This window comes from Papio anubis, chromosome 8 (genome assembly GCF_008728515.1).
Source record: "Papio anubis isolate 15944 chromosome 8, Panubis1.0, whole genome shotgun sequence".
Classification (NCBI taxonomy): Eukaryota; Metazoa; Chordata; class Mammalia; order Primates; family Cercopithecidae; genus Papio; species Papio anubis.
Window position 1 is genome coordinate 126,126,412 of NC_044983.1, and position 26,392 is coordinate 126,152,803.

Sequence of the window (26,392 nt, forward strand, 5' to 3'; positions counted from 1 at the left end):
TTTCCTGACCTGGGATCCTCTGAGTCTATGAAGGTTGTAACAGCCTCTGGTATTGGTAGAGGGCTTTACAGTATGCTGAGGCTTTTTGCACGTCATCTTCACATTCCATTGGGGCCTTGCACGAATTTGGAGGTGGGATACTTCTTTGATGTGTATATAGTTTTCTAGAGCAAACAGCATCCCAAATGTGGTTCAAAGTTCAAGGTTTAGCTGAACCTCAATTCCCTCTCTGCTTTGTGCCTCAAGAGAAGACAGCTTTACTTCTAACATTAGGGTCCCACTTGGGATACCTCAGGTAGGTGTTTTTTTGAGGGTATATCTCCTGTGGATTTGTTACCTGGGGCTAAGTTTCTTTTAAATGGGATGTGTTCAGAGTCAAGTGTTTAGAGAATAACTGGGATTTTGTAATTTTCATTCAATTACTTAAACCTTGTACCTCCAACATAGTGCTTATCAGAATAGCTTAGTGCTTATAAACATGGACTCTGGGCTCAGAAAGACTCAGGTACCTGTGGCATAGGCAATTCCATTTCACTTTTCCTTTTGGTAATGGAACACAGGAATAATCCATTCCCTAACTTCCCCCGCAGTGAAGTGGGACAGAAAGATGATGTATGCCTGGTAGCTAAGACCTTTTAAGTAATTCTCGTTTCTTTCCCTTTTTTCTTCTCGGTTGGCTGGATAGAGAGGAACAAGAAGAGAACTCCAATGCAGAAGGAGGTTAGGCCCCCCCAAAAAATTTCATGGGAGACCCCTTGACACATATCCAATAGAACAAGAGCAAGAAATACATCTTTTATTGTGTTTTAGCCACTAAGATTGGGAGTTATTTGTTATGGCAGTTGGCTTTTATTGAATAATACAGTTATGAGGCTAGTTCTATAATTAACTACATGGCCTTGGCCAAATCCTTGAATTTTTCTGGGCCTTCTCATCTGTGTGAAATTTTCCTGGCAGTCTTGTGGTCATAAGCACGTAGGTGTCTTCCAGGAAACAGTGTGCTTGCCCACAGTAACTCACTTACCCATTGCCTTTCTCACTGTTCCTCCAATGTACTGGACTTTATCTGGCCTTTTGTACTTGCTGTTACTTTTTCTTATGAAACTTTTCTCTCAGGTCTTATGGATCACCTCTTTCTCATTATTTAGGGCCAATCTTTGACATCACATCTTCAAAAAAGCCTTCCCTTGTGACTCAGTTAAATCAGCATCCCTATCCTCCCATTCTTTATCCCAAGTGGCCAACTTAATTTTCTTTGTTGCCTCTACTTCTATCTGAAAGCAGATTATTTATGCATTGGTTAATAAGAATATTATATATTATTCCCCAACCAGAAGGTTAGCTCTATAAGGGAAACACTTTTGCTAGGATTTCCCTGGAGCATAGGAGAGTCATAGGAACATTGTAGGTGCTCAGCAAATACTGATGAATGTGCAGGTCAAATGCTGTTAGGATTACAGGAGGTAATTATGTAAAAAATTTGGCACTTGACCTGGTACATGGCAAGTGCTCAAAAATGGCAGATGGTGGTGAGTATCTGATTGTATGGAATTTCTGTTCACTTCACATGTCCCTATTTTCCACCTAGTTATAAGTCTCTCAAACTCTCAAAGTCAGAAACTAGATCTCATTTATCTTTGCTTCCCAATGAACCTTGTACACAAGAGGTGACCAATAAATATTTGTGAAGGGAACATTTGAAGAGAACCTCAAATTGTGTCCTTGATCTGGTACATTCAAAGACCAATGAAACCATCCTTGTTCTAAAAAAAAGTAAACCTTTTTATTAGTATATTTATTTTATATATAAAAGAAATACAAAAAAAAGAAACACAAAGAAAATGCTTTTATGGCAAATCAGATTTGTCAGTGCCTTCAGCTTGGGCTCCAGGCTCCGTGCCGCTGGGTGACAACAAAGTCCGCCGGTTATAATGACCCTTGATGATTCCCGTGTTGTTGTTCTCATTGAGTAGCTGCTTCTGCCTTTGCCTATTGAGGGACTGGACAAGTCCCAGGACAACCGCAGCCAGGGAGTACTGCCCAGGCAGTCTTCTTGGGGGCAAGATGAATGGGTTGGGTTGGACTCTTCCCAGGAGAAAGTACGTTTTGATTTTTCCTTCCTGTTCACTGATGCCCTTCACATAGATCTCCCCTCGGTAATCAAAGGCAAAGCCCTGGTCCTTCAGGATGAGATAGGTCTCCTCTGGGACTTGGATCCGGCCACTAACCCCTGTGCTGTCCATTCGGCTTGCCAGGTTCACAGTTTTGCCCCAAATGTCATACTGTGGTTTCTTAGCGCCGATAACGCCGGCTACCACTGAGCCATGGCTGATGCCTAGGGGGTGAACCAAAGGAGCAAGAAGTCAGAGGCAGAAGAGGTACGCTGGGGGTGTCAGAGGGAGAAGAGGGACATTGGGGTGTCTAGACCCCTCCCTGGGATAGTGATCATTATGTGTGAGGTCTCTGTGGATGAACGGGACGTCCAGATCCTGCCCCCAGTCACTTATTAGATTACCTATTTGGACCTCACTTTTCTCATCAATAGACTGGAAATAATTAAAGGAATATTTAGTGAGATAATATAAATAAAACCACTGTGGCATAGTGCCTGGCAACCAGTGAGTGTTCAATTGAATATAATTATTATTTTCATATGAACATTGACTTGTCTCAGTCCGTGGGATGATCAGAGCATGGACCAGAAGTCAGGACCCTGGGATCTCCTGCTTCTACTGACATAGTGCTCTGAGAGCCTGGACAGACCTTTTTCCTCTCTGTTTTAGCCCAGGTCCTCAGTATCATTCCCTTGGTCCATGGCGATGGCTTTCTAACTGTCCTCCCTGTCTCCTCCCTTGTCCCCTTGAGCTCATCCTCCATACTGCTGCAGGAGCGGGAGGGCTCTTTCTGATCAAGTTGCACATCTGATCAAGTTATGACTCACTTAAATATCTTCCAGGGCTCCTTTCACTTACAGGATAAAGCTAATGATCCTTAGAATCACAATCAAGAACTTCTCTCATATAGCTTTTGCCTGATTTTCCAGCCTTTTATCCTACTCTCTTCCTTACTGCTGCATTATAGCCACACTGAACTGCTGGAGTTTTCCTAATCTTCCAGCCAGTTACTCACCTTTGTGCCTTTGTCCTGACTTTCTCCCTGCTTGGGCTATTACTTCCCCACACTTCCACGGTTTATCTGGTAAATACTTTTAAAGACAGTTTCAGTGCCTCCTTTGCTAGGAAACACAGAATTCTAGAAATGGTAGCATTTCACCAAACATGTTAGTGGGCATTTATGTCTCCAATAGACAGAATTATTTCATTCTACAAACATTGACTAGGCACTTGCTATGAGCCAGGTACAGTCCTAGGCATTGGGGATATGGTGGGAAAGGAAAGAAATACAGCCCTGGTCCCCATGGAATTTACCTTCTACTGGGGAGAGATAGAAAATAATTTTACAAATGTAATGTAATATTAATGAGTGATTAGGACTACAAAGAAAAATCCATGTAGGTAAAAGAATGGAGAAAGATGGAAGAGAGTATATTTTGGAGTAAGGGGGTTAGCAAAGACCTTGTTGAGCAGAGATTTGAAGAAAGTGGTGGGAATAGCCATGCAGGTATCTGGATAAGATTATTCCAAGCCGAGGCAAAAGCAAGACACACATATACACTGATATAATTGACTGGAAATTTGAAAATCTCACTCTATAGAGTACATGGGAATCACAATGATAGTTAGCTCTTTAAAATTTGCAGAGAACTTTGACAGCCAATATCCCATTTGATTCTCGTATTATTATTGTGAGGTAGGGAGGCAGAGGAGGTAATAATTTAACACCCAGCTTACATAGGAGGAAACGGAGACACGGAAGGTTTAAATGATTCACCCAAAGTCATACAGCTGGTTACAGCAGACCCAAAACACAAATTGAGATGCTTAATTCAGTTGGGAAGTTAATTTTCCAACCTCTGAGATCAGTGAAACTATACTAGGAGTATAATATGTCATGACAAGGCTTGACCCTGGTTTGGCAACATCTTCAGAATTTACTTGGAATATCTCTCTTCAGCATTATGGTTCCCTTTTTATTCCTGGTTCAATTGTGTAGTCAACAATTTCAGAAATGACATTGATAAGATTGATGGAAGCTGTGGGAACAAGCCTTGAACATCCCATCCATAGATCAAAGACATAAAATATAAGCCCTTTAATGCAAAGAACAAAGACATATGGCATTCCTTAGATCTGACAAGTCAGGTATTGGTATCTCTTGACCTCTTTTTCTTAAAAGCTGCTAAGGTAGAAGCAGATAAAGTAAAATGGCATATCAGCCAGAAGATGTCTACAATGTGAGGACTGTAGCAAAAGTTATTTTAAACTGCACTCTGGCAGCCAAAATGTCATTGTCTCAGAGTTAGGAAATGCTGGAGCTGCTGCTGGTGTGACTGTTTGGCTGTGTGATCTTAGGCTAGTTACTCCCTTTTTCTACACCCATGTTTACTCATCTACAAAATGAGAATGTGGACTAGACGGGGGGTTTTCAGACTGCATTTTAGGAGATCATTGAGGCTCAGTAGAGATGTGGAAGGAATGGCAAATTATAAAGGATTATTATTGATTGCAGTGATTATTGTTATGTTGTTGCTTTGCACAATGGTGTCTTTAAGCCCAAAGAAAGGGTGAGCTTTGTAGCTGAGTAAAGCCTGTCCCTGGAAATATATTATCTGCCATCCCCAGGAGTAGAATCCTGCTTTTGTCTGAAGGAATTATCCTGAAGACCCTGAGAGCAATACAATGACCACAAGCATTGAGCTACCCAGGAGTCAGAATGAAATGACTAATTAGTCAGCTACATCTCTATGCACGACCTTGCATGGGCGGGCAAGTTGGAAGAGTTTCACAATCATCTAGCATTTGCCAAAGGCTGGCTGCTTTGTATTTCTGCACACAAGCCAGTATCCTACTCTTGTTTCCAGCATCTCGACTGAGAGGAAACTAAGAAAAGACCTGAGCTGACCCTGTCCCTATCCTTGGCAGGGTCATGCTAGGTCTATTGCATTCTGCAGGAAAAAGCTTCCCTGGATTGGTGCCCAAGGCAGGGGAGGGTCTGTCGGAGCAAGGTCAGCTGGCTCTATCAGGCCCCACCTGCAACTGCTACTCACCAATCCGGAGTTCAAAATTGTTGAATGAATGCTTGTTGATCTCCTGTATGCTTTCTGTCAGGGCGAGTGAGAAGTCAGCCAGAGCACACAAATGTCCCCACTTGTCTTCACATTGCTGAAGCAAACATGAGGAGAAGAATTCATTTAATGTGGAATGTGGGGAACATTAACATTTCTGCAGCAGGGGCTTTACGTCCTAACCCAACCCTACCTGCACATCCCTTAAAGGAAATAATCATGTGGGTGAATCCCTCTACCCTCAAGTCACCGGTATCTCAGAACATGGGAAGACATGATATTTGCTTGCAAGAGGGTAGTATATGTGGGTCATTGTGTTCCTTCGTCCACATCTACACCTGTCCAGGTTGATGTAGCATCAATTCCTGAGTGTATGCTAACTGGCGTGTGTGTGAATGGGTGTGAGTATATGTGTGTGTGTGAGTGTGTGTTGGGGGGGTGTGTGGGTATGTGTATGTGCTCTGTGTATGTATAGCTTTTCCAATCTAAGAACTATTTCCTTTGAATTGCTCACAGTGTGTGTTTAAGGGATACATTTGCTTACAAAACTCCTAAGAGAAGTGCTGCATAAGCCTCTGAGCCTCTCTGAACCTCAGTTTCCAAATCTATAAAATGGGGATAAGCATACTTGCCCTTCCTACTTCGTAGGTATTGAATGACATTTTTTATATGAGAGAACTTTGTGCCCCTGTAGAACAGAGGTTAGCAAATAGTTTCAATAAAGGCCAGATAGCCAATATTTTAAGCTTTGTGAACCATATGGTCTTTGTTGTGACCCTCAACATTGCATTTTAGCTTGAAAGGAGGAATAGGCAAAATAGAAATGAATGGGCATGACTGTGTTCCAATGAAGTTTTATTTATAAAAACAGAGGGTGGGCCAGATTTGACCTGTGGGCTGTAGTTTTCTGATCCCTGCTGCACACATACCAAATAATAACCAGCCTGAGTTTCGTCCCAGATAGTCACTCTTGAAGTATTTTGTTGTTTTTAGTTGGAAAAAAGCATAGGAAGGATTGGAAGAAATTGATGAGAATTCCATTTCCCCAAGTATCTGGACTCATATTCATTTAACACTAACTGAGGACTTTACTAAATGCAAGGCTTTGCTTGGGGAGCATGACATTATCTAAGATAATTCATCCATTAACCCTGGAAGGTAGACAGTGTTGCTATTTAACACCAGTGCCTGGAACATAGTCAACACTCCAAAAAGCAGCAGCTAGCATTATTATTGTGTAAGACTTTTGAAAGACAAAATAAAGATAAGAAAAAAGAGGCAACTATTAGGGGTTTAGTAAGATCCACAATGAAATCACAATAGGGTATTTCTTGGCTCTTGATTTTGTTCAAGGGAACAATTAGGTTCAGAACAAAGCCTAGAAGTTTCTCAAAAAAGCAGCATGTCTTCATCTGGTAGACTCTACTTACCTTGGGGGCAAATCCACATCACATAACTATTACAATCCAGTCCATTAGATTTTCTCCCTATCTTTCCCCAAGGATCTTGGCAACAGAGGCTTCACCACCATCGGTGACACGACAACAGCAAGACCCCTGCATTGCGTTGTGACTGAGTTCAAAGAGTCTTTTACCTGTTTTTCAGGTGATAGGCCTGACACGGCCATGTAGGTGCTGCCAATGGTCTTAATCTTTTCAATGTCTTGAAATCGGTCTTCACCAAGCAACTGAAAGAGAGCCAGGCAATGGTGTTAGCCCTGGTGTTTATTCTTCCAGCAGCCTGGGGCTCCTGAAAACAGACCCTTGGCTCACAATGAGCTACCTCTGATGGTTCAGCATCCTCAAGTTATCTGCTTTTCTCTCTGAGAATCATGCTTTCAGCCAGTCACATATATTTGATGAGCACTTGCTAAGGGTCAGGAGTGGAGATGGGTGTTGCCTGGTACTCTTTAAGAGGTAGGTCTGCCCCTTCACATGTAAGTCAGATCCTGTCTCTGCTCTGTGCAAAACCCTGCTATGGCTTCCTGTTTTACTCAAGGTCAAAGCCAGTCTTCAACGTGACTTGCAAAACTTGCCAAGACCTGTCCCCTGTCTTTTTGTCTCCCTCTCTCACTCTGCTCCAGCTGCACTGATCTCCATTGCCCTTTGCCACACTGACCTGAGAACAAGCCAAGCCTGCTTCAGCCTCAGGACTTCTGCACCTGTTGTTCCTTTGCTGAGCTACTCTTCCTTCGGACAACTTCATGGCTTACTCCCTCACCTCCTACAGGTCTTTCTTCAAATCCCATCTTTGCAGTGCAGTCTTCTTGACCACCATATTTAAAATTGAACACAGCATCCCATCCCCACATACATATTCTTTCTTCGTTCCCCACATACATATTCTTATCTTCCTTCCCTGTTTTACCTTCTCTCCTTAGCACTTATCCCTGATATTGCTTATTTATTGTCCTCTTCCTCATGGGAATGTAATATTCCTGGAGCACATATTTTCCCCTGTTGTGTTTACTACTCAGCACCTGGTCAGAGTGTAGAGATGAATGAATGAGTGAATGATTAAATGAAAGAATGGGTACAATCCTAGGACATTTCCTCTACCTTTACCTGCAGTTTGGGTTTTAATGCTAAGAGAGGGAAACCTTGGTGTCTTATTAGCAACTGTGGTAGGCAGAATAATGCTTCCTGAACCTAGACCCCAAAGATGCCTGTGTCTTAATTCCTGGAACCTGTGCATATGTCACTTTACATGGCAAAAGGGACTTGGCAGGTGTGATAAGGCAAAGGATCTTGAGGTGGGGAGGTTTCCTGGATTATCTGGATGGGCTCGATCTAATCACAAGGTCATTATAAGTGAAAGAGGGAGGCAGGACAATCAGAGAAGGAGTTGTTATGGTGGAAGAAGAAGTCTGAGTGACCTGATTGCTTGCTTTGCAGATGGAGGGAGAAGGCAATGAATCAACAAATGCAGGTAGTCTCTAGAAGCAAGAAAAGGCAAAGAAACAGATTCTCCCCTAGAGCTTCTGGAAGGAGCACAGCCCTGTAAGATTCATTTTGGATTTCTGACCTCCAAACAGTAAGATTATAGATTTCTGTTGTTTCAAGCCACTAAATTTGTAGTCATTTGTTATAGCAGCAGTAGCAAACTAATACAATCACTATTCATTGAGTTCTTATATGTTGGATAAACAAGATACATGAGCTCTACCAACCCAAGTACAGAGGTCAGATGTTAAAAACAAATACACAAAACATGCCCTAGTTCAATTTTAATAGAGTTTATGTTGGAAATATACAGGGTAGAGGGATGAGGAGATCAGGCCATTTTGATCTAATCTGGAGAATCTTGGAAGGGATCCCTCAGCAAGTGATTTCCAGCTTCAGTTCTAAAGGGTGGGGAGGGGTTTTTCTAGCAGTGAGTGAATGAATTTGTGTGTGTTGGGGAAGCTGGGGTCATGGTAAGGGGAACATCCAGAAACAGGGGTCAGCATAGATGAGGTCTGGAGGTTGGGGAGAATGCACAGGAGGTCCACAGAGTGAAGAAGAGGCCAGTTTGGCCATGGTGTGGTAAGCCAGGCTTTAAGTAGAAGGAAAGGAAATTCCTTTGAATTTCCCCAAAGTAATCTCTCGATGATGTAGTTTCCAGATCTATAGTACTCTGTTTACACGTTCATGCCCTTTCCCAAATTCTTGGGAACAGCATGGGCCAACGACTAGAACATGGTTCTGTGTGGTTCAGCACAGCTGGGTTGGGACTCCTCTGCTTTTACACTATATACTTTTGGGCTCAAAGTCAAAACTAAACAGGAATAAATCCTGTTCTCATGAAGCTTATACTCTATTGTGGGTGAAGAACAATCAAAAAGAAATTTTATGGCAGGCTGTATGCTGATGGGAAAGATCTAGCAGAGAGGGTGATGGATGGAGTCGGGGACAAAGAGAGAATAGCTGCAGCAGTATGCCTAGGTGACAAGGGATGGGACCTATGCATGCCTGTGGGGCTCGGCCCTCACCAGGAGCCCTGAGAGTTCCTCCCCATTCCTGGAGAGAAGGCACATGTGTGCACACAGGGGCAGGTGCAGGTAAGTGGAGCGGGCTGGAGAAGTGCCTGGAGAAGACAGGAAAAGTGTGCTGACCTCTGGTTTAAGAAATTGCTTTTGACATACTGATTTAAAGGCAGGAACTAGCTCTAGCCTTCCTCTTACATGTTGTCTGCCCAGGGGCTATGGCGTAGGTATTTCTCTGTTTCAAGGAGAAACTACCTGAGACTTGGTGATGGAGCTGGCTCACCTCCAAGGCTGCACAGGACACAGTTTTAACCTCATGTCTGGAGTGAGCCTTTGGCAGGAGATTATAGTGCACACCTGCTTCTCCAGGCACTTCTACAGCTCACTCCACTTACCTGCACCTGTGTGCACACATGTGCCTCTCTCCAGGTGTGGGGAGAAACTCTCAGTGCTCCTGCTGAGGGCCGAGCCCCACAGGTATTCACAGGCTCCATCCCTTGTAGGCATGCAACTCCAGCATTCTCCTTTGTCCCTGACTCCATCCATCTCACCCTCTCTGCCAGATCTTTCCCATTGGCATACAGCCTGCTATGAAATTTCTTATCCTACAGAAGTCTTTCTTGACATCACTTTCCTTTCTACTTGTCTCCTGTACAACTTCTGAAAAGAGTTGTCCAGACTGATTGCTTCCAATTTCCTCCTCCTCATTTTTTCCTAAGCCCAGTCCTGCCATGCCACTGAAACTGCTCCTGTCCAGGTCCCGGAGGCCCTCCATGTCCCATGCTGCTTGCTGTCCTCAGCCTCACTTCTCTTGGGCTACCAGCAGCACTGGAGTGCAGTGATAAGATCTCGGCTCACTGCAACCTCCACTTTCGGGGTTCAAGTGTTTCTCCTGCCTCAGCCTCCTGAGTAGCTGGGATCATGGGATCACAGGTGCCCACCACCACGCCTGGCTCATTTTTTGTATTTTTAGTAGAGATCAGGTTTCACTATGTTGACTGGGCTGGTCTCGAACTCCTGACCTCGTGATCCGCCCACCTCGGCCTCCCAAAGTGCTGGGATTACAGGTGTGAGCCACAGCAGCTGGCCTCTGTTGTTTTAAGACACCAAATGTGTGGTACTTTGTTACAGCCACACTAGAACAAATACACATAATAATAAAATGAACATTTAATGATCATAATTATGTGCCAAGTGTATTAGTATGCTCAAGCAGCCATAATCAAAACAACTTAAACAACAGAAACTCATTTCTCACAGCACATGAATTTTGGGGAGAAGATGCTATTCAGTCCATTGCGTCAAATACAGTCTTAGGTGCTTTTTAATATTTGCATTTAACTTATAATGACCCTACTGTATCTCATTTTGTAGATGGGAAAACTGAGGTGCATAGAGGGATTAAATAACTTGCTTAAGGACACAGAGTGAGAAAATGGCTAAATTACATACATTTAAAGCCCTTGCAGGTAACTATTAGATTAAAAATTCCAGGCTAGGGATGGTGGCTCACACCTGGAATCACAGCACTTTGGGAGGCTGAGGCAGGCAGATCACCTGAGGTCAGGAGTTCGAGACCAACCTGGCCTATGTGGTGAAACCCCCATCTCTACTAAAAATAAAAACTCCACAGTAGCTCATATTTTTAAAAATATTCAAAGCATAAATTAAACATTTTAAAGAGATTAAAAAGTAGACTGGAAGAGGGGATGTCCACATATACTATGGCACAGAACTAGGGGCTCTGCCTCCAGTGATCATTTGTTTCTCTGAGTGGCACTTTGAGCTTAATACTCTCAGATCCATTTTGCAGATGAATCAGCAGAGGCTCCATGTGGTAAAATAATGTGTCCCAAGGTCCCAGGGTGAGAGAGGGGAGACAGGACCACACATAATTTTCAGGGCTCAGTGCAAAATGAAAAATGTGGAACACCTTTTTCAAAAATTAAGATGTCCACGAGAGCAACAGCAGAACATCAAAACAAATGTGGGTCCCTTTTGTGACTGCACAGGCTGCACGCTTGTGAAGCCGGCCCTGAGTGGGAGAGCTAGGATCAAACTCAAACCTCACTGATTCCCAAGTCTAAACTTTGTCTTCTTATTCCCACTCTTAGAAGACATTTAGATGCAATTTCTGATTTTCTCGCCTTTGCTTCCATTTAAGATTGTAATATCCTCAGGGTCTCATGTCATCCTGGGGTGGACAGACAGGCAGACGGAGCGGAAGATGGGTTCTCTACAGACTCTCTTGTTTCGGGCATCGTCCTAAAATTAATCAGGGGCTAAGAAACTTGGAAAATTCCTCCTTGAGAGAAACTCTTCTGGGAACATGGAGAACACAGGAAAGTGCTTTGCTTTGGGGTGTGTGTGTGTGTGTGTGTGTGTGTGTGTGTAGCCTGATTTACAGCAGGGGCAGCCTTTGTTTATTATTTTTGTTTCTTGAACTAAAGTGAAGACCCTCTTCTGCTCTTACAGAGATTCTGCCAGTTGTGCCCAGGGTATGCAGGTCTTCAGCCTTGGATCATGACTGATCTTTGCTTTCAGACACTAACCAAACATATTTGGTGTTTTGGCAGCCCTTCAGCTGCTAATGTTTCAGCTTTAAAATCCTGGAACATCTTCAATTGCTCACCTCCCTCCCTCTGCCTCCCTGTAACTACTTTCCCCCAGCTTTCTGCCGGTGGTGGACTGATCTGATATGGTCCTGTGGAGAGCAGGTACTTTTCCTTCTCTTCTCTTCAGAACCACTTGGCCAAGAGCCAGCTTCAGGCTCTGGTAAGCCTCCCCCTCAGAAGATAATTTGGAGGCAGAAAGGAACTTCATTATCTCATTTAATATCCACGCAGCAGATTTATTTACTCTATAGCTAAAAGTGTCTGCAGGCATAGCGTGGTCCCTGATCAGCCCATTTGTTCACTAGAGCAAATGGAGAAGTTAGATGTGAGAGGGCTCTTCAACCCTTTGTTGAGGTAGGAGCGGTGGGGTGAGGAGCCCTTGAGTTGGGTTATTGCAAACACAGTCTTGGAGAGTGTGATCTGTGAAAAGTTCAGCTTTTCTCTGAACCAGGAAAGAATTTTGCATGATCTCAGATACCCGTGGTAATTATATCAGCGAGAAGAGAAGCATCAGTATTAAAGTGAACAGCAGGCGTCTGGCTGGAACTCAGCCAGGCAGAATCTAGAGGGCCTCTCTTGACATAAAAAAAAAAAAAAAAAGGCATGCCCGAGTGACCCAAGGACCTACACAGGCAAAGCTGAGAGTGTTTGGGCTGGCAATTCAGGCTGCATTTTTATTTTTCCTGTTGACTATATTCTCCCCTACCTTCCCCACGCCCTACCTTTCTCTTCCACCTCCTCCCCTTTCCTCCTCTTTTCATCCCTCTTCTCTTTATCGCTGCCTCTCTTCTCTCTCCTGTCTCCCCTCCTCCCCATTTACTTCTCCTCCTCCTCCTCTTATTCATACTTTTCCTCCTGGTCTAACGCCCATATTCTAAAGAACCCAGCCTCCTAGACCAATCCCCTTTTCTCCAACTTCCCTCTGCAAACACCAATTTCAACCACTAGGGGCACTGCCCTCTTTCTCCGCTTTTCAAGTCTAGAGTGTCTACAATTTGGTTTACCCAGATGCAAATGTAATTCAAACATACTTTATTCGTTACAAGTTTAAAATATGAGAAGGAGCACTTTTGGAAGATGAGTTACTATAAAGCAAGCTTGTCCAACCTGAGGCCCACTGGCCGCCTGTGGCCCAGGGCAGCTTTGAATGTGGCCCAACACAAATTTGTAAACTGTCTTAAAACATTATGAGGTTTTTTGTGGCGAATTTTTAAAAACCTATCAGCTATCCTGAGTGTTAGTGTATTTTATATGTAGCCCAAGACAATTCTTCTTTCAATGTGGCCCAAGGAAGCCAAAACACTGGACACCCCTGCTGTAAAGTTTAAAATACAACAAAGCCTGACGTCTTAACCTTCAGTCAGATATTTTTAATAGGGTAATTAAAAAAAATTGGAAGTATGTTTTGAATTGCGTTAACCTATCTTCACCTTACTATCTGCCAGCTTGTTTCTGTCCTCCCATTAATTAATTAATTCCTTTAGCAAGTACTTAGCAAGTATCTGCCATGTTCATCTCTTATGTGCTAGACACAGAGTTGGGCCCTGGAGACATAACAAGATACAAGAATATGTTTTCTATCTTAGTGAGCCTATGGCCTAACATAGAGGATAGGAGGTAAAAGTGCTATTGTCACAAAATTGCCTTCCCTTCCCCACCTTACAAGGCTCTCTGTACTAGTACACTTACCAGTGACTTCTTGTGTTAGGGCAACTCACTTCACTGGATGGTGAAGCCTTGGGAGGCAAGAAGTGATCATGTCTTATCCATCTTGACCCCCTACAACCATCCCAGGGCAACTACGATAACCGTATTTGGGGTTATGACTTCAAAATCATTACCATGAAATGCCACGTAAGTGAGAAACAGTGCAACACAAATGATTACAAATCAAAGCAGTATGGGAGACTGGCATTCAAATCTTGGCTTTGCCACTTAGTGGTATGTGACCCTGGTCATTTTTGGTGTTCCTAAGTCTCAGCTTTGCTTATTTTTAAAATGAAAGCTAATAATTCCTAGCCTAAGGTTTGTGTGAGAGGTAAATAACTATTAAATGATATATATTGAAAATGCTTTGCATTTCTGGCAACACTTGTAAAAACCCATAGAGATTAGTAACATGGGCTGGCTTCTACCCTAGAACTAAATGGCTAGTGGATGGTAAACAGGGTAGTACTGAAGGGTTTCAGCCTCTATGATAGGAGGTTTCTCAGAGTATAAGTTTTTCACTAAAAAAGGAGTGACAACATTTACCTGGATAGAGGCCTTCAAAAGTAGAAGTAATGTTTGAATTTATTGTTAAATGAATGTTAACTTTTCAGCTGGTCATGGAGTCAAGGTAGAGAGAATGGGGTAAGGGCGAGGATGGCATGGCCTCCACGCAGAAAGCACAGTGTGTGAGAGCCAAGTGGGCTTTTTGGCTTGTAAGTAGTCAGATGGTGCTGGCCAGGCGGCATGCAGTGAGAGGTAAGGCTGGAGAGGAGGCAGGGACAGTAAGTGCAAGGCCCCCAGTGACCTGCTAGAGTTGATGAAGGGGAGCCACGGAAGGGTTTAGGCCTCAAAGGGATGTGACAAAATACTCCTGCCTTTGGTGGTTGCTAATGGTGAGATGCAGGCAGGGAGAGCAGGTAAGAGTTGACTGCCGTTGTCTAGGAGAGAAATGATATGGCCTGAAGCAAGATAAAAGCAGCACTGATGGTGAGAAAAAGGCAGGTGTGAGAGCTATTAAGAAAGTTGATGAGATGTCTGCACACCCATGTTCATCTCAGCATGTTCACAACAGGCAAACTATGGAATCAGCCTAAACGTCCATTGAGAAATGAATGGATACACACACACGTGCATGCACACACACACACACACACTGCACACATACACATATACACACACACAGTGGAATACTATTCAGCCACAAAAAGAAGGAAGACCTGTCATTTGCAACAATATGGATAGGCCTGGAGGATACGATGCTAAATGCAATATGCCAGGTACAGAAAAACAAATACATATGATATCACTTATACGTGGAATCTAAAAACGTCAAACTCAGAAGCAAAGAGTGGAATGGTGGTTATCAGAACCTGGGGGGTGGGGTGGGAACAGGGAGATATTAGTTAAAGGGTATAAAGTTTTAGTTAGACAAGAGGAATATGTTCTGGAGATCTATTGCATAGCATAGTGACTATAGTTCATAATAATGTATTGCATACTTGAAAATTGCCAAGAGAGTAGATCTTAAATATTCGTGTCACAAAAAAGCGGTAAGACATGAGGTGATGGATATGTTAATTAGCTTAATGTAATCATTCCACGATGTACACATATATCAAAACATCACATTTTGCACCATAAATATCTACAATGGAAAGAAAGACTTCACTGGACTCAGTAGCTGGATCGAATGTAGGGATGGAGGGAGAGGATGCTATTTAGAGTGATACGGTAGTTACTCTTGTTTCCCAACCCAGGCCCTTTGTGGGGCCATCCTCCAAAATGTCATGCGTGCTGGCTACTTACAATGCATTGCCGTACCTTTTTTTGGATAATTTGCCGGGCCTCATGAGAACTCCCTTGCTAGAAATACCAGGGCAGCCCATGACCAACAATGACTGACCAATACGGGTATCCAAAAGCCTGGCCCCCTGCCTCAGTGTGAGACAGTTGTACCATTTATGTCCCTGAGTTTCCTCTGGGGTTAGGCAGGGATTTGGCTTCTTCCATAGCATTTTCTCAATGAATCACTTGCTTCCCATCTCAGGCTTAAGTAACTGGATGGACACTGGTGTCCTTCAAGATGGGGAATGGGGGAGGAGAAGGCCCACTTGTGTCAAGTTTATGAATGGAACTGAAGTATAGCATGAGTATTTCCCCTCACAGAATGTGTTCACTAGACTAATGGAGCCTGGAGGAAGAAACTGCTATCTGTAGTATGTTTATACTTGCAATTAGTTCTCTGACCAACTGCAAATGGACACTTTTATCTTTGACACTTTGAGAAGATGGAGCAATGCTTGCATCGGCGTCCAGCCTCTGTGGTGTCAGTGCCTGAGTAGTATTGGCCTCATACAGGCTTCTAGTCAAGTTCTGCCTTTTGCCATCTGCCAGCTGTGTAACACTGGATTACGTTACTTAGCCTCCCTGAGCCTTATGTTCCTGATCCCCCAAATAGAGAAACAATAGCATTTAACTCAGGTGATAGTTGTGATAATTAATCAGATAATGCATGTTTGTATTATAATGCAGGCTGGAACTCCATAAGTGCAAAAAAATATATAAGTAATTCCTACAATGAATAATACAATGCTTTGACAATGATGCCCGTTTGTGATTGTAAATGTCCCCAGCTTAGTTTACCTCATCGAAGTCAGCAATGATCTCATTCAGCAAGCGCAGGCATTCCACTCCCTGGTTATTCATTTCAGTCTGAGAGTAAAAGTCTGCAAATCCTGGGATGGAGGCAAACATCACCCCAACAGCATCATAGGATTGAGAATACAGCTCCTGGACAGAGACACACAGAGGGGACCAGAATTGGTCATCAGAGGTTTGGTTCTGCAATGATGCTTCCTGTGCACACATGTGTGTACACAGGGGCACAGGCACCCACCCACAGAGAGAGAGAAAATGAGGCTTGGATATTGTTATGTCAACACTGTGTGTCTTACTCCACGTGGGCTGCTATAACAAAATACCTCAGACTGAGTGACTTATAAACAACAGCAATTTATTTCTCACAGTTCTGGAGGCTGAGAAGTCCAAGATCAAGGTACTGGCAGATTTGATGTCTGGTGAGGACTCACTTTCTGGTTCAGAGATGGAGATTTCTCACTGTGTCCTCAAGTGGTGGAAGAAGCAAGGCAAGTCTTTGGGGCCTTTTAAAATAAGGGCACTAATCCCATCCATGAGGGTTTTCACCTTCATGATCTAATCACCTCCCAAAGTTCCCACCTCCTAATACCATCACCTTGTGAGTTAGGGTTTCAACATACGGATTCTGGAGGATCATGAATATTCAGTCCATTGCACCACAACCACAGCATCATCACCATATGGAAAGCGATGACTGAAAATTCATAGTCTCCAGCCTCAGCTGGGCCCTGAGTTCTGACTGCAAGTTCATTCATTCTTGGTCAGCTTCCTTTTCTTTTCTCCTCAATGGCTAGTCCAAACCCTCAGATCTCCGCTTAACCCTCTACTCTGTTTCTCTCAGTGGATGATCTTACCTTTCTACTTCATTGAGAACATGGTGGTGGCTCTTGGTGGTGACTTACCTCTGTTCCAATCCTCATAGACTTGTCTGTTATTCATTTTCTTCTCTTTCACTTCAACTCCAGGTGATGATGTCTCTGTCTTTCCTTCTCTTGCTGAAGGTCAATACTTGTACCTGATCATTTTATAACTTCTTCAGCAACTTACTTTTTCAGTGATCCTTTTCTTTCTCATTTTTTCCTCCTGGCCTCCTCTCCCTGCTCCTGCTCATCCTCTAAGAGTCTCTTCTAAGAAAAAGAACAAAGTGGCCTGGATCCTGCAGACACTTGTGGCTATCAACCAGTTTCTCTCCTCCTTGTTTCCAAACTTCTCAAACTAGTTACCTTCACTGCCTATTCCCATGCTCTTAATGCAGCTGGAATGAAATGAACTAAGAACAGTCTAGCCTGCTGGTCAAAGTGGAAAAATCAATGTACACATGTAACTTTACATCCTACTGGATACCTGCAGATTGGTATTTTTGTTGATCACCCCAAGATCTTGATTCTCTTGACTTTTTATGCTTTAGTGATGTCCTTTGCTTTTCTCATGCCTGGCCCCTTTGAGAAGGCCCCCCCTTTTTTTGCTTCTCTTCCACCTTACATGTTGGTGATTGCTATGGTTCTGTCCTTGGCCAACTGAATTGTTCAATTTTACAGACTTGCCTGGTCCATCTCTTTCAGTCCCAGCCTTTTCAATACCCATGTGCTGATGGTTTCTAAATTCTTATGTCAAGGTCAGTTATCCTTCCTGGGCTTCAAGCTTCCATGTCTCATCCTTGGTTGCCTTCACCCTCCTCCAGTCACAAATTCCATAAACCTAGTGCATCTTCTCTCCAACTAAGCCTGTGTCTGCTGCATTGCTCTCTAATTCACTTGGTGGCACCAGCATTGCCAAATCATCAAAATGACGCTTAGAGTCTTCCTGACTCCTTCCCCATTGTATCCATCTTCAATAAATCATCAAGTTCTGCTGGGTTTGATTTTGTCTTCTAAACATGTTTTCTCCTACCACTGTGTGTTTTTAAAAACCAGGCTCTTCCCTTTTTCCTTCTTGATCACTAAAATGAGAGCCTCCTACTGGGTTTCCTGACTCCAGTCTTGTTCCGTTCAAAGGCATCCTTCACACAGAAGCCAGAGTGATCTATTAAAGATACACTATTGACCATGCCTCTCCCTATCTTAAATCCCTCCAATGCCTCACCATTGCCTCCAGGATAAAGCTCACACACTGAAGCATGACATATATGCATGCCCCTGCCTCCACCTATCACTTCAGCTTTATTGTCTGCGACTCCGCAGTTGGATATGTGCTCCAGAACACAGAAGCATTTGTACTTCTGTGTGCATGTGGTGTGTGATGCTGTAGGTGCTGTCTGCATCCTCTTACTCAGGGTTCAAGTGTCAGCCCTTGTATTTCTTCACCACTAGATGGTGTTTTTCTGTAGCCACTAGAGGGCACTCTGCCCATGTGAAACGCAGACTTGGGCGGTGCCAGGAAATTAACACCCCACGGAAGCAGCACTTAACCAATGCCAATGGGAACTGCTAGAGAGTCCCGGCTCCCTCGCCCCTTGGGCCTGATAATTTTGAGGCATGCTCTCACACCATTTCCCTGAATTTCCCAGTGGGATTAAGCTCCAGTCGCGCTCCAGTTGCCCACGGAGGTAACTAATCGGATGGTGCATCATTTATCGGTTGCCTTCCTTCTCATTTTCCAATCTGCTTGTGTTTACTGGGACTACCGCTGAGTAAATTACTTGCATTCAAATCCTTGTCTCAAGGTTTGCTTCTGGAAGAACCCAAACAAAGACACAAACCCTGTTCTATTTCACACTCAAATGCTTTTATTCCTGCCGTCTGTCCCTGGGTGGGAAATGTTCTTCCTTCCCTGCAGTTAGCTTCCTTTGCCAGGCTAGCTCTTGTTTTCTGCCTCCACTGACCATTTAGAGACTAGGACTTCCATAAGTCACAGACAGGTTTAGAGGCTGCACTTGCTGCTTTGCAGTGACCTCAACAATTCTACAGTATAACCCTTGCCACCTGCATTACTGTCTTAACGTCCATTTCTTCCTTTAAGTGTGGATTCCATGAGGGGAAAAACCACATGCCATTCATCTTCTTGCACTCCAATTATGTATCATGTGATTCGTAGTTTTTAGATGCCTACAATATAATCCACACCCTAGACAGTCTGGTCCAAGGTAAATACTCAAAACGGTTGGTTGATTAATGACTTCCTGACCTTCGTAGGAAACATGAAACCTTACAAATTACTTTCATATGAATTCAATGATTTAATCCTTGCAATAATTCTATGAAGTCATACGATAATTATTCCCACTTTACAGATACAGGAAATGAGACACAGAGGAGTTAAGTCATTGTTTTGGATCACACAGCTGGTAGTGGAAGAGAGGGTCAGAGGACTCCCAAGGCCTTTCCCTGCTCTACACATGTGAGTGTGCCTCCTCCACATGGCATGCCCTAGGTCAGAGGAAGACGGTGTCACTGATTCATCATCAATTGTTCTTGAACTTTAAGTGTGTATTAATCGAAACTAATGCCTTCTGTAGTCCTTATCCAAAAGAGCACAGGCAGCTGATGTGCTAGGTAGGGCTGGGTGGGTGGAAGGAGTGCAGATAGCAGTCAAGGAGCAGAGCAAAGGTAAATGGCTTTCAAAGGTGATTTCTGTTTACCTTGGCTTTGAACAATGTGGTGATGCCATGAAGAAACCTGACTCTGCAGTACGAGTCAGAGATCCTGCTTAAGTAAATGTGCATCCTCCTAATGACTGTGGTTTGGTGGGAAAGTCTCTGCTTATTACCTATAGTATTCATTTGTTAGGGCTGTTGTAATAAAGGACCACAGACTCAGTGGCTTAAACAACAGATGTTAGTTTCCTCACAATTACAGAGGCTGGAAATCTAAGTTCAAGGTGTTGGCAGGTTGGTGTTGTCAGAGGGCTTTTCCCACGGTTGCAGATGCTGTCTTCCCTGTGTCTTTACATGGTATTCCCTTAGGTTCTAGTCTCCTCTTTCTATTAGGGCACCAGTCATATTGGGTTAGGTCCCCCAAGGACCTCAGTTTAACTTAATTACCTCTTTAAAGATGCTGTCTCTGAATACAGTTACATTTTGAGATCCTTGGGGTTAGGACTTCAACATATAAATTTTGGGGAGACATAATTTAGCCCATTAAGCCTATATTTTTATTTTCTGCTTAAAAATAGAGAAAAAAGAGAAGATCCTACCCTCTAAAATTCATTGCATAATTACGCAGTCCAGATCCCCTCCCACTTTGGTTTATGCCCTGTGATGTAAATGCCTCCATGGTATAAAATGACCAGCAGCCAGGGGTGTCTTAGCAATTGTTTGTCTCCCTGAATATTCTAATGAATGCCAGCTCCTCTCACACTCTTTTGTTTTTGTTTTTTGAGACGGAGTCTCACTCTATTGCGCAGGCTGGAGTGCAGCGGCGGGATCTTGGCTCACTGCAACCTCTGCCTCCTGGGTTCAAGTGATTCTCATGTCTCAGCTCCCTGAGTAGCTGGGGTTACAGGCGCCTGCCACCATACCTGGCTAATTTTTGTATTTTTAGTAGAGATGGGGTTTCACCACCTTGGCCAGGCTGGTCTTGAACTCCTGGCCTCAAGCGATCTACCCACCTAGGCCTCCCAAAGTGCTGGGATTATAGGTGTGAGCCACTGCGCCCAGCCTCATGCTCTTTTCCTTAGTTTTATTTCTCAGTCTTTCCATCATTTGAAATATTCTGATGGCTTAAATAATAAAATTGTGATAATAATATTAGCTACTTTCTTGAGCACTTACTTTGTGCCAAGCACAATGCAAAAGATTGCACATACATCATCTCATTTAATGTTCACCACATCCCGATGAGACAGATACAAGTAAGACCGTTATTTCATCTCTGGGGAAACTGAAGGATGCAGAGATTACATACTTTACCCAAGTCCCATAGTTGTTATGACGTAGAGCTGGAATTTGTACCTAGACAGTCTGACAACAGCCCGTGCTACTGCTAATAATAACTATAATTATAGCAACAACAACAGCAATAATAATAATAATGACAAGCAGGAATAAGTGTCATGGGAATTAGAAACTGGTTTAGGTTTGTCCGTCTGATTGGATGGTTGTTTCACAGTGGAGGGGTAAGAAGAGCTTGAAGAAATATGACCTGAGTTCAGATCTTGATTCTTTGGTATCCTACTGGAGGCTGGAGAAGTGGGAATAGGGTGGACTGGGACTGGGACTCACCCCTCCTTTCCATAAGATGCTAACTGACGGAGAGAGTGGCTACAGGGGCCTGACAGTCAGTTGAAGACCAACCCCCTCAACACAGGCTCTCAGGTAAGGATGGATTGGACAATGTGTCTTGGATCTGAGGCACTAATGGGAAACTTCAGCTCCTTCCCGTGAGACAGAGTGGGACTGAGTACATGTATCTACTCAGTGGCTGGCAGGGAGCCTGGAGAATGGTGGGTCTTTACCTTCTTGGGGGGCAGAAAGGGAAACCTGTGTTACGTGGCTTGTCATATGTGAGGAGAAGGCCCGTTCACCTTGGGTACAAACAAGTCCCTGAGGAGACAAGACAGACTGAGGTCTTTGTGGGTCTTTAGCACCCGGGTCCCATGATTGTCTCGAGGTCCGGTGACCCTGGGTTTCCCCAGTCTGATGGGTTAAAGCACCATAAGAGAGGGAGAGACTCCCTCCCTGGCATTTCCCCACAGGGTGGACAGTGTTACAGGGACTTCCTCCTCGGCTGGTGAAGGCAGGAACGTGGGAAGAGAGGAGCGCTCGACCCCCACAGCTGTGGGCACATGACTCTGGGCAAGTGAGGTGACTCTTCTGGCAACCGGTCCCTCAGCCGTCAATGACAGTGCCAGCTCTTGCTCTGCTTTTGCCTCTGGTGGCGCTGAGATGCTGCACTCCAGTTGTCTGCCTGCTCCTCTGCGCCACGCCTGGCAGTGGCTGCTCACACTGGTTCTAGTAACTGCTTTTTCTCCTTGTCCCTTTCAGTCTGGGAGTCACCACAGCTTTCCACAATTGCTGAGCACAGTGGAATTTTCATCTCCTCCTTATTCCTGTTGCTTCAACTAGAGACCCAGCAGAAAAGAAGGGGCACATTCAGATCAAGACGATTCCGGAATGGTTGACTGATAAAGGGCTTAATTAGAAAGACGAGGGCAGGAAGTAGGGAAACCCTAAGAAATCTCCCAGAAACCCAAGGCTAGTGGCAGGAAAGCAGTCATCCCTCTAGGCTCAAAGGGATGAGAAGACCCCAAAAGGAGTGAGTTGGTTTGACATTGGAGGTGTAGCACAGCAGTGGTCTTGGGAGGAGATATTAATTTCTGTGAAGTGACATAGCCAGCCTCAGGTAATCACATGGGAATAAATATCTTGACCTCACATTCCTCACTTCCCCTCATCTCTTACCTAGTGCCAGCCATTGATGACCCCTCACCTTGGTGCCTGAGGGCCAAGCAGGTCACAGATGTAACTGATGTAGATTAGCCTTCTCACCTGTGCCTGTCCAGGAAGCGCAGGGAGAAGAGGTGGAGGGATTTTGAAGGGTAAATGGAGGAGCTCCGGCCAACCTACAAACACCTTCCGAGACAGTCCCTTCACTCAACTCACTCCAGTCAACCGCCTTGAGTGTGCCATCTGTTTCTTGCTATTTTGGGCTTCAAGAAGATAAAAACACTTTGAAAACTGGGGAGGGATTGATGAATATAGAAAAGCTATTATTGGTTTATTGTTATCTTCCTCTGGTTGGTTGAAGGTATAGGTTTGGACTTAGTAGATGATTTTGAGCATGTGCATGCACTCCGTCGCACACCCGCATATGTCAGTAGGAAGACTGATGTCCTGTCTGCCTGGGGAACTATATTCCGGTCCTTTACCTGCTCAGGCAACTCCAAGTCCTGCGTTGCTTATACCAAGTTAAGCCACCTCTCAGCATGGGAGAAACTATGTCTGAGACTTGCAAACATTATTAGTATCCTTTCATGTCATTCAGGTCTCTGATCAAATGTCACCTCCTTAGAGAGAACTTCCATGACCCCTGCTCTTTTCTGAATGTGCCCCCAAATTCATATGTTGAAACTTCACTGCCAGTGGGATAGTATTAAGAGGTGAGGCCTTGAGGAAGTGACTAAGTGATGAGGGAGGAGCTCTCATGAGTAGCATTAAGGCCCTTGTTAAAGGGTATGAGGGAGTGGATCCCTTCTTTCTCCCTCTTCCACCATGTGGGGACACAGCGTTTAAAGTGCCATCGTGGAAGCAGATAAAAGGACCCACGCCAGACATGAAACCTGCTGGCACCTTGATCTTAGACTTTCCATGCTCCAGACCTGGGAGGAAATATGTTTCTGTTCTTTAAAAATTGCCCAGTATCAAGTATTTGGTTATAACAGCACAAACAAACTAAGATACCAGTGTAAATACCCTTTCAACACTCTATTCCGTCATTCAGCTATTTCTACCCTCATCAAATTCATCACTTTCTGACACGATGTTATGTATTTATTTATTTGCTTCACTGTCTGTCTTCCCACAAAAATACATGTTTCAGGGCAGCAAGGGCTTTGTTGTTTTGTTCACTGTTTTAACCCTGGTGTTTAGAACAGCACCTGGCACATGGCTGGCTCTCAATAAATACTTGAGGAAGGAATGGGCGAATGAAGGGATAGGGGGTGGGGCTGTGACTGGGAAGGAGTAGAAAAAATAGCAATGACTTACATATATCAAAAACAATAGCCAACAACCAGTATGCATTTAAAATGTCAAGCACCATGTAAGTGCTTTAGGCATGATAATGCATGTAAATGTTGTACTGACTCAGATGAAGTTGCAGAATATGGTTATGATCCCTTTGTAGCACAACAAGGGGCACAAGGAAAACAAGGTCCAGAAAGGTTTATTATCATTTGCCCTCGGTCATAAAGGTAGTGAAAGGAGGAACCACAACTAAACTCCCAGCACTGGGGTTTTGAATCCACCCACGCATGGCCTTTCTGTACTGAAGCTGCCTTGCACTGGACTGCATTGGAGACTTAATGTGTTATCCGATTTAGCTCTGACCCCAATTCAGCAAGGTCAGTATTATTTCCTCTATTAATCAGATGAGGAAATGGACTCCAAAGAGTTGGGAAACCTGGCATAGGTCACACAGCTAGTTAGTGACAGAGATGGGATTTACGCTGTGTGGAATCTCCAGCACCTGGGACAGCTGCCCTTGCTAGTGTCTTTTCAACAACGCCTCATAAAGCCATGATGAGCCAGCGGATTTCCCGGGACTCAGAGCTAGCCTGCTTGACATTGATGAGATACCCAGGCCTGGACCTCCAGCTGGTTTTATCTGCAAGAATGTTCCTGACCAGGGGTAGTGAGTGCTATTCTAAGCCAAAAGCCCAGCAGAATAGCAGAAGCTGCCAGAATGTTTGTGTGGGTAACACCGCCTTGGACAGGAGGCTTCTGGGTGTGAGACCCTGTCCACTGCCTGTGTTTGGATGGTTTGAGTCATCCTTTGTCACAGTTCCCCTTCTCTGCATGCACTTACAGTGAGGTGGAGGGTAAAGAACACTGGCTTTGGTGTTACACATACCTGGGTTTGGATTTGAGCTCACTCCTCGCTAGCTTTGTGACCATGGGTAAATTTCTTTCCTTCCCTGAGCTTCAGTTTCTTCATCTAGAAAATGGGGATAATAGTTCCTACCTCCTATTACACATTGAATCAGATCCAAGCTACTTCAATGCTCTTCAAGACTTGTCTCTTTGTACTTAGGATACCTCTGCTCTGGCCTGTTCTTAAAATATTTGGGTGCTTGTAGTCCCCCCAGTCCTTCTCAGCAAATATCCTATAGTGTCTCGTCTTTATGCCTTTGGCCGTTTGGGCCTGTCTGCCTGGAATTCTTTCCCTCCACCTCCTTGACTGCTTAATGTCTGGGTCCCAGGAGGGTAAGAATTAGAATCGTATTACAGCTGAAGAAACTGAGGCTCGGAGAACTTAACTTTCTCCAAATCACATGCTAGTAAATGGAAGAGCTGGAATTTGAATACATGTTCTTCTGGCTTAATAGCTTGGGATTTTTCCACTAGGTCACATGGCCTTCCTTGGAACACCTCACAAGGGGTTAGAATCCAAGGAGGGAGAGAAAAGAGAGTCTGAGCTTGCAGCAGTGATGCCAATGAAGGCTCTCAGCATACCCCTGGCTGCTGTGGCCAGGGACATACACACAAGTTACACCTAAGAAGTCATCTGGCTTTGCCAGCTGGAGGCTGTACCTTCAGTTCATTTTTGATTGTAGTCTGTGGAATCATTTTCTAAAGTGTGAGGCCCACATTGATGCAAACAAGTCAGTTGGAGGCTTTGTGCATCAAGCAACTCTTCTAGGTCAGCTGAAGGTCAGTCATGAAGGCACTGCCACCCCAGGGATAGACTTGGGAGATACCCTGGCATAGCAGGAAAAGGTGGTGCTTTGGGTGCTATCGTGACCCCGTGAAACTCACAGATGTCCCCCATCAGATGTTCAGAAATTTGTATCACAGTTCAGGTTTGTAGCAAGAGGAGAAGCTAAAAATGCCTTTGCCTCTTATGGCAACAGAGCATGAAATTGGGAGTTCTTGCCGGCCACTTCAGTCCTGCCCCTTCCCTGTCACCCTTTTACATGTTGTATGACTCTGTCCTTCTCTCTTTTTCTACACACGCACACACCCCTCTTGCCATACTCCAGAGTTGGTGTGGGTAGCGGCATTGTAAGGGAGAGAGGGGCATGGAAGAAATAAACCTGAGGGAATGGATTCCCCTTGCAGCTTTCCATAAAGAAAGTGAGGCAATCCCTTCACCTCTCAGGACCTCAGTTAACTCATCAATAACATGAGGCTGATGGAACTCTTAAGGTTGTAAATAGAATGAAAGATCATTTTCATCAATTGCCTATCTCAGTATCTGGCATGGAATAGGTGTTCGGTAAATGATATTTTATCCTAATGTGAAAATTCTCTAGGCAATGTAACCATGATTGGTGTTTAATCCTAGTCCAGTGTGAACTGTTTAAATATTTATAAAATCTCAAATAATCCTGACAAGATGTCTTATACATGCGATGAATGCTGAAGCAGTCCTTTATTTTGCTCAGCAGGGGTTTGGCCTGAATAACAGCTGATGACCTGGAGTCTCAGCATGCATCTCTGGTTGGTTTCCATCCTTTCAGGATGAAACCAGTATGTCCTTGCTCTTCTACACTGGTCCGATGTGCCTCACTGTTTCGCTGTCTCGATTAAAAAGCTGTTTTTTCTCATTTTTCTTTGGATTTTACATGTGGGGTTTATCCTCGCCATCTGGTGGTCATGGTTGA

The 26,392-nt window shown here is 44.1% G+C and overlaps 1 protein-coding gene across 3 annotated transcripts in view; it reads right to left on the reverse strand.

Annotated features, from left to right (window-relative positions):
• Positions 1 to 1,758: 1,758 nt before the first annotated feature.
• The window catches only part of ADCY8 (adenylate cyclase 8), a 265,567-nt gene continuing 240,933 nt past the window's right edge, over positions 1,759 to 26,392 (reverse strand). For 2 of the 3 annotated variants that reach the window (XM_009213592.4, XM_021942626.2), the window contains exons 14-17: positions 16,118 to 16,264; positions 6,780 to 6,872; positions 5,168 to 5,282; positions 1,762 to 2,335 (exon numbers count right to left, since the gene is read on the reverse strand). In XM_009213592.4, the coding sequence (XP_009211856.1) occupies positions 1,848 to 2,335; positions 5,168 to 5,282; positions 6,780 to 6,872; positions 16,118 to 16,264 (843 nt within the window). In that variant the 3' untranslated portion in view covers positions 1,762 to 1,847. Of the gene's footprint in view, positions 2,336 to 5,167; positions 5,283 to 6,779; positions 6,873 to 16,117; positions 16,265 to 26,392 lie in introns of all 3 variants that reach the window. The other variant, XM_021942625.2, reaches the window with a different exon arrangement.